The sequence below is a fragment of the Elaeis guineensis genome, chromosome 2 (assembly GCF_000442705.2).
Source record: "Elaeis guineensis isolate ETL-2024a chromosome 2, EG11, whole genome shotgun sequence".
Lineage (NCBI taxonomy): Eukaryota > Viridiplantae > Streptophyta > Magnoliopsida > Arecales > Arecaceae > Elaeis > Elaeis guineensis.
Window position 1 is genome coordinate 52,418,439 of NC_025994.2, and position 8,782 is coordinate 52,427,220.

The following is an 8,782-nucleotide window of genomic DNA, read 5'->3' on the forward strand; positions in this document are numbered from 1 at the left end:
GCTAGACCAAACAATATAATAGATGATCCAGCCCATTGCCCATTTATAGTCATTCTAATTTTTATTTAAGAGAGATAGAGTTATTCCGATCTCTATTCCAATCCATACCAATTCAGATTCCTATTGCAAAATAAAGAGACCAGCATAATTTACTTTTAATCTCAATTTTTTTATAATTTATTTACTTACTTATTTTAATGACTGCTGCAAGGAACAGGGCGCCAAATCTTTTTATCTTATCTATTCCTCTTCTCTTCCTCTCCTCCGCTGTGAAGCGATGTCGGCTTTGTGTGCGGCCTACCATCCCCGCCTCCTCCTCTGCCGCAATCCCACCCCAGCATCGCCGGCGGCTGGTCGCCGGCGGCATCCGCTACCGGTCCGGTGCGCCACGGTGACGGAGGAGAAGAGGAGTGCGCGGGTGGCGACGGTGAATAACGGCCGCGACTCGCTGACCATATGCCGGGTGCTGAACGGGATGTGGCAGACAAGCGGCGGGTGGGGGCGGATTGACCGCGACGCCGCCGTCGAGGCCATGCTCCGCCACGCCGACGCTGGCCTCACCACCTTCGACATGGCCGATCACTGTATACCGCTTTTCCCCTTTTTTCCAATTAGAAGTTCTGAAACCTTGACTCCTAATTCCGGAACTCCCCATCTTTTCTTTTATTGAGGCGGGCAACCAAAAAAAAATCTCAATTTTCACTAGGCATTTTTTTTCCTTAGTCGTCATGTGATTTTTGTTCCCGTTGTTTTACAAAATTTGAATATTAATATATGTGGGGTGCTGAACTAATTGAATAGAATTGAGAGATATGTAAGCGAAGAGTTCTGGTCAATGTGCTTGTTTTGTGCATTCTGCAGTGGAGATTATAAGTGGAACTGAATTTTGAGTGCTTTGGCTTCGCAGATGGACCTGCGGAGGACTTGTATGGTATTTTCATCAACAGAGTCCGCCGGGAGCGCTCACCAGAGTTGCTTGAAGAAGTTAAGGGGTGAGTTGGGACTTGCATTCTTCCTGTTTATCATTTTTATAGAGATTAAAGTGTTATAAACTGCAGGATACTTTGGAGTTAGTTAAATTTCACACCTACTGACTGACGTTTGCACTATATAGCCAAATCAAATGGTACCTAGTTATAGCATAGTTCTGTTCCCCATCATGTCTTGCCTGCTCACTCGCATAAAGATGTTTCTTAACTTCTGAGTAATTTCTGGGTTGTTATACTTTATAATTGAATATGCTGAATGCTGAATGAGCTTGGATAGCCAAAACATTATTTTCCAAATAACACTCTGCTGCTCTGCATGGGTGCGTGCATGCATGTAATTCCAGATTGTCCCATCTGACTTTTTAGTATGTAAACTTTTAAATAGATATATTTATTTTTTTCGACTTTTAAATGGCGGGCTTGAAAGATATGTATTAAATAAAAAAGACTCCGTAATTATATGAAGTGTTGCTCGCAGCCTCACTGACAATTATGCAACCATGCCTGGGCTATTTGCACCATATCAAGTAAATTTCTCATTATCCAATCCACTAATGCAATACCTGGTTGTTGTGAGTCTCCAAGAGATCCCATGCCTATGCGTGAGCAGTAGATTCTTGCATGCTGACCATGTTTAGACTTACTTCAAAAATCATGTGCTGCAGCCTTACAAAGTGGGTGCCACCTCCAGTTAAGATGACAGGCAGCTATGTTCAGGAGAATATCAACATATCACGGAAGAGGATGGATGTTGCTTCACTGGACATGCTTCAGTTTCATTGGTATTCTCTTGCACCTTTAGCATCTCTTGAAGTTGAGAAGTGCTGATATCAGTATTTTGTGATATTTGGATGTGAATTGGTGCATGATGCCTTGTGTGCTTATGCAGAACAACCTCTGAAAGCAGAATATTGATAGTTACCAGCCATCAGTTTCTCTTTCCTTCTCTTTCATGAACCATAAGGCTGTCACTTTCGCTGTATAAACATGCATACAGAATCTGCCACTTGCATGTGAATTCAATTCACATTTTTATAGGTCCACAATTTGGTTTGCTCTGTGGTGCAAAAGTATGCCATTGTATGCTTAGCTTCTTTGTAATCTGCAATATATTTGGGCCAGCTAGTTCACTTGATATGGACCCAAAATCTTCTTTTCATGGTTTCCTTTTCTTTTTAATATATGAATTATTTCATAGGTTTCTCTTGCAACTTCTGAAAATGAGACAGTATGCTGTTGTGTATCCAAAGCATAGAGTGAATGCTTGTGTTAGGAAGGTAGTCAGATAGATGGTTTGCACCAAGGCTAGTTGATTCCAAATTGTTGTGAAGAACCAATGTTACTTGCTGTAGATGTTTTTGCAGGCTTCACATATATTGAGATAATGTAGCATGGATGCTTCAATTGCATCATATAAGATAGAGATAAGATGCAAGGTTCTAAGTGTTACATGTTTTGCTTGTATTAATCAAAGTTTTATATGGTTCACACACTGTGTTGATGGTTGTTGCATACTTGTTGGTATATGCACATCCTTCTTAGTATATGTATATCATCTCCTCAATCTAGCCAACTTTGGTAGTTATATAATGGTGATTAAGTGTTGGGTACAAAATACCCACGACCGAAGTTCTCAGCGAGATTAGCCCTTGCGAGCTCAGCCCGGACCCCTTACAGGAGCCGGGCTACGTCGCCAACTTCAACTGCCGATAAGATCCGTCCGGACTCCCACGGGAGCCGGACTTCGCACGTAACTTCAATTGCAGGAGGACTCCGCCCGGACTCCTACGGGAGCCGAGCTCCATCGCCAACTTCAACTGCCGGTAAGATCCGCCCGGACTCCCACGGGAGATGGGCTCTGTCCACAGCCTAACCTCAAGAGGGACTCCGCCCGGACTCCTACGGGAGCCGAGCTCCGTCACCAACTTCAACCGCCAGTAAGATCCGTCCGGACTCCCACGGGAGCCGGACTTCGCACCTAACTTCAATAGTAGGAGGACTCTGCCCGGACTCCTACGGGAGCCGAGCTCTATCGCCAACTTCAACTGCCGGTAAGATCCGCCCGGACTCCCACGGGAGATGGGCTCTGTCCACAGCTCCAACCTCAAGAGGGATTCCGCCCGGACTCCTACGGGAGCCGAGCTCCGTCACCAACTTCAACCGCCGGTAAGATCCGTCCGGACTCCCACGGGAGCCGGACTTCGCACCTAACTTCAATAGCAGGAGGACTCCGCCCGGACTCCTACGGGAGCCGAGCTCCATCGCCAACTTCAACTGCCGGTAAGATCCGCCCGGACTCCCACGGGAGATGGACTCTGTCCACAGCTCCAACCTCAAGAGGGACTCCGTTCGGACTCCTACGGGAGCCGAGCTCCGTCACCAACTTCAACCGCCGGTAAGATCCGTCCGGACTCCCACGGGAGCCGGACTTCGCACCTAACTTCAATTGCAGGAGGACTCCGCCCGAACTCCTACGGGAGCTGAGCTCCATCGCCAACTTCAACTGCCGGTAAGATCCGCCCGGACTCCCACGGGAGATGGGCTCTGTCCACAGCTCCAACCTCAAGAGGGACTCCGCCCGGACTCCTACGGGAGCCGAGCTCCGTCACCAACTTCAACCGCCGGTAAGATCCGTCCGGACTCCCACGGGAGCCGGACTTCGCACCTAACTTCAATAGCAGGAGGACTCCGCCCGGACTCCTACGGGAGCCGAGCTCCATCGCCAACTTCAACTGCCGATAAGATCCGCCCGGACTCCTACGGAAGATGGGCTCTGTCCACAGCTCCAACCTCAAGAGGGACTCCGCCCGGACTCCTACGGGAGCCGAGCTCCGTCACCAACTTCAACCGCCGGTAAGATCCGTCCGGACTCCCACGGGAGCCGGACTTCGCACCTAACTTCAATAGCAGGAGGACTCCGCCCGGACTCCTACGGGAGCCGGGTTCCATCGCCAACTTCAACTGCAGAAGGACTCCGCCCGAACTTCTACGGGAGCCGGACTCCGTCTGCCACATCAACTCTGAGAGGACTCCGCCCGGTCTCCTACGGGAGCCGAGTTCCGTCCTCGACACCAACGGCTGCAGACAGACTTCATCCGGACTCCTGCGGGAGCCGGACTCTGCCCACGACCCCAACTGCAAGTAGACTTCGTCCGGACTTCTGCGGGTGCCGGACCTCGCTACCGACTCCAACCAAGCTCCGACCGACAAGTCTGGACCCCCTGGCGGGCCACAATAACGGACAACACTGCTCCACTCCCTGCGGCGGACCCTACGCGACCCCATTACTCCCTGATAGGCTGTATTAACGGCCATGATTCTGCTCCACTCCCTGCGGCGGATCCTGTGCGATTCCACCACCCCCAGATGAGTCACGACAGCGGACGCCGCTCCACTCCCCGTAACTGATCCCGCGTGGCAATCCACGGCAATAGCCACGACCCCGCTCCACTACTCTCCGCAATAAATTCCTCCTGACTCTGGGCGGCCCACTACCAGACGGTTACAGGCGTCGCTATCAATCTGTTGCCCTCTCCGTCTATAAAAGGGAAACCCTAGATACGTTATTCCATAAGCTCTCATCTTTCATCTAAAAACTCTGCTAAATTCTCCGTTCGAGCACTCCATTCTTGTTGAGGCAGAGAACTGACTTGAGCGTCGGAGGGTCTTGCCGGAGTAACCCCACCTCCGGTTTAGACTTCCTTTGCAGGTCCCGGCGGCGACCGCGACTTCCTCGACTCCAGCTTCTCCGGCGCAAGCGGATTTTTGCACCAACAGGATTGGCGCTAGAGGAAGGGCCTGTGTCTTCGCAATACCCTTGTTCTTAAAGGAGCGCTCAACGGATCCACCTTCGGTCATCTCATCCGGCACCCACTCCTCCTTTCCTCATCTGATGCCTTCTCGCAAGGCATTCGCACAACTACCTCTGGCTATGGTCGTCGACGAGGAGTGGCCGGACGATCGGCCTCTATCGGATTCCGTCAACACCATTTCGGGGGGATCCCGGCGGGAGGCAACCAACATACCGGCTGTATCCCCCAAGCGGCAAAAGGTTGAAGAGCCCATAACCTTTATCGAAGAAGACACCCAGGGAGTCCAATTCCCTCATAACGACGCAGTCGTAGTTTCCTTGAATATAGCAAATTACGACGTCCGTCGCATTCTTGTCGACACGACATCTTGTTCTACGACGCCTTTTTAAGAATGTCCGCTCTTGGCGGTCATCTGAGGCCGATTTGCTCCCCCCTGGTCGGGTTTACCGGTGACGCCGTTCCGACGGAAGGAATGATAGCTTTGACTGTGGCCGTGGGTCAATATCCAAAGCAATCCAGGGCTCTGGTGAATTTTTTGGTGGTGAAGGCGCCATCCGCCTACAATGCAATCCTTGGCCGACCCGGCCTCAATGCTCTCCGAGCTGTCGTTTCGACCTACCATTTGAAGTTGAAGTTCCCCACCAACCAGGGGATCGGAGAGGTTCGGGGAGACCAAGCCCTGGCCAGACACTGCTACAACATCGCCTTGCAAAGAAGCGATCAGGCTGACCCCTGTCCCGTCGATGGACTAGATGCTCGCGATGACCTCACCGAAGAAAGGGGTGGCCCAATCGAAGATCTGGTACCAATCCCTTTGAATGATGGGAACGCGGAGCATGTGGCGCTAATTGGCTCCAACCTGGGGGAGGAGGTGCGGACGCGTCTTATTGATTTTCTACGAAGGAATGTGGACGTTTTCGCTTGGGTTCCAGCAGACATGTCGGGGATTGACACGGAAGTCATGGAGCATCATCTGGCCGTCGATCCAAAGCATCGACCGACGAAAGAAAAAATCCGGAGTCATGCCCCGGAGAGGCAGAAGGCGATAGCCGAGGAAGTGGATAAGCTCCTCAAGGCCGGATTCATTAAGGAAGTCAATTATCCTGATTGGATTTCCAATGTTGTTCTGGTCAAAAAAGCAAACGGCAAGTGGAGGATGTGCATAGACTTCAAAAAGCTGAATAAGGCTTGTCCAAAGGACAGCTACCTCCTTTCCAGAATCGACCAACTGGTGGACGCGACCTCAGGCCATGAGCTCCTCACCTTTATGGATGCGTTCTCCGGCTATAATCAAATTAGAATGGCGTCGGAAGATGAAGAAAAGACAGCTTTCATCACTAATCGCGGCCTTTATTGTTACAGGGTCATGCCTTTCGGCCTCAAGAATGCGGGCGCAACCTACCAACGGTTGGTGAACAAAATCTTCAAAGAGCAGATCGGCCGAAACATGGAGGTCTACGTGGACGATATGCTCATAAAAAGCAAGTCTTCCAGAAATCATGTCGCCGACCTCGAGGAGACCTTTGACGCTCTCCGAAAGCATAGAATGAAGCTGAACCCAACTAAATGCGCTTTCGGAGTAACCTCAGGAAAGTTCCTGGGCTTCATGGTATCAGGGCGCGGGATTGAGGCCAATCCAGAGAAAATTCGCGCCATCCAGGAGATGACCGCCCCAAAATCGATCAAAGAGGTTCAGCGCCTCACAGGGAGGATAGCGGCTCTTAATCGCTTCGTTGCGAGGTCGGCCGAACGGTGCTTGCCCTTCTTTCAAACCCTCAAGCAGCCGAAGAACTTCTGTTGGACCTCTGAGTGCCAACAGACGTTCGAAGAGTTAAGAAGCTACCTTAGCTCACCCCCGCTGTTGGCAAAGCCTGAACCTGGGGAGGAACTATTTTTATACCTAGCGGTCTCTCCCATGGCCCTCGCGGCCATCCTTGTCAAAGAAGAAACGAAAGTCCAGCGACCAGTCTACTACATTAGCCGCGCGCTGAGGGACGCCGAGACCAGGTACACCAAATTAGAAAAACTGACCTACGCCTTGTTGGTTGCAGTTCGGAGGCTCCGACCCTACTTTCAAGGGCACACCGTGACGCTACTCACCGATCAACCGATCAAGACGATTTTGCACCGGGCTGACACCTCCGGAAGAATGACAAAATGGGTGATCGAGCTCACGAAATTCGACATCAACTACAGACCTAGACCAGCAGTAAAGGCCCAAATACTGGCAGATTTCATAGTAGAGTGCACCATTCCAGAGGAGGCCGAACCTGAGCAAAGCAAAGTTGACGACCTGAAGTCTCAATCGAATTTTTCCAACGAAGAGACCAATCCCTCCGATCGCTTTTGGACCCTCTATATGGACGGATCTTCCAACATGTCGGGCGCAGGTGCAGGCCTGATCTTGGTCAGTCCGGAGGGAGTCATCGCGGAGTACGCTCTGCGTTTCGAGTTCCCCGCAACAAACAATGGAGCGGAATATGAAGCTCTGATCGCCGGACTAAGGACCGCCAGAGAGCTGGGAATAAGTCAGCTCCGGGTGCACAGTGACTCTCAACTGGTGGTGGGGCAAGTCAGCGGGAGTTACGAAGCGCGGGAGGACAGTATGGCCAGATACCTTGAGAAGGTAAAAGAGCTCACCCCCGCCTTCAGCAGCTTCAACATTAGACAGATTCCAAGGCTGGAGAATACCAGAGCCGATCTTCTCTTCAAGCTGGCGACATCGGCTCTGGCCGAATTGCCCAAAGGCATCCTCTTTGAAGTTCTAAAACACCCGAGTACAGAAGAATCGCGGCCCGTAATGGAGATCGACCACAAGCCCAGCTGGGTCGACCCGCTGATAACCTATCTCAGAGATGGAGTTCTCCCCCAGGACGCGAAGGAGGCTCGGAAGCTCCGAAATCAAGCCTCCCGGTACATCCTTTATGAGGGCAAATTGTACAAAAGATCATACTCTTTGCCCCTCTTGAAATGCCTCCGGCCCTCGGAAGCTGACTACGCCTTGTGGGAAGTACATGAGGGGATTTGCGGAAACCATTTGGGGGCTAGATCTTTATCCCACAAACTGCTCCGCCAGGGATATTACTGGCCAACGATGCATCGTGATTCGATTGAATATGTCAAAAAGTATGATCGATGCCAGAGATACGCCAACATCCAGAGACAGCCCACCACCGAGCTCGCACCCTTGAGTGCCCCATGGCCTTTTGCACAATGGGGGATGGATATCCTTGGCCCTTTTCCCATGGCATCTGGGCAAAGGAAGTTCCTCCTCGTAGCGATCGACTACTTCACCAAATGGGTTGAAGCCGAACCACTAGCAAAAATCACGGAAGCAAAAGTACAAGATTTCGTCTGGAAATCTATTGTGTGTAGGTTCGGTCTGCCTAGAACCCTAATCACTGATAATGGACGACAATTTGCGGGAGCGAAATTCGCCGAATTCTGTGAAGATCTAAACATCTCCCACAACTTCACATCAGTAGCCCATCCCCAGGCGAACGGCGAAGCTGAGGTGACCAACAGAACCCTTTTGCAGGGGATTAAGACAAGGCTTGAAAAAGCGAAGGGAACTTGGGCGGACGAACTTTATCATGTGTTGTGGGCGTATCGAACTACTCAGAGGCTACCTACGGGGGAGACCCCTTTCGCTTTAGCCTTCGGTACGGAAGCCGTCATCCCCATCGAGCTTAAACTCCCGTCAGCACGAGTCGTGGCGTTCGACGAACATCAAAGTTCGCAAGGTCTTAGAGCCAACCTCGACCTACTGGAAGAAAGACGGGAGATAGCTCAGGTTCGGATGGCAGCCTACAGACAGAAGGTTGCTCGATATTACAATGCCCGGGTTAAGAACAAAGCCTTTGGAGCGGGAGATCTAGTGCTTCGACGAGCCGCTGTCTCGCAACCTCAGGACCGAGGGAAACTCGCCCCAAACTGGGAGGGACCGTATGAAGTCAAAGAAGTAGTCCGGCCCGGAACTTA

General features: G+C 51.2%; 1 protein-coding gene across 1 annotated transcript; it reads left to right on the forward strand.

The window, feature by feature from the left end:
* Nucleotides 1-223: 223 nt before the first annotated feature.
* LOC140855618 (uncharacterized) lies at nucleotides 224-1,832 on the forward strand. Its single transcript, XM_073251772.1, has 3 exons — nucleotides 224-584; nucleotides 908-992; nucleotides 1,655-1,832. Exons 1-3 carry the CDS (start codon nucleotides 278-280, stop codon nucleotides 1,815-1,817), a joined length of 555 nt encoding a protein of 184 aa, XP_073107873.1. The 5' UTR covers nucleotides 224-277; the 3' UTR covers nucleotides 1,818-1,832.
* The last annotated feature ends 6,950 nt before the right edge of the window (nucleotides 1,833-8,782 follow it).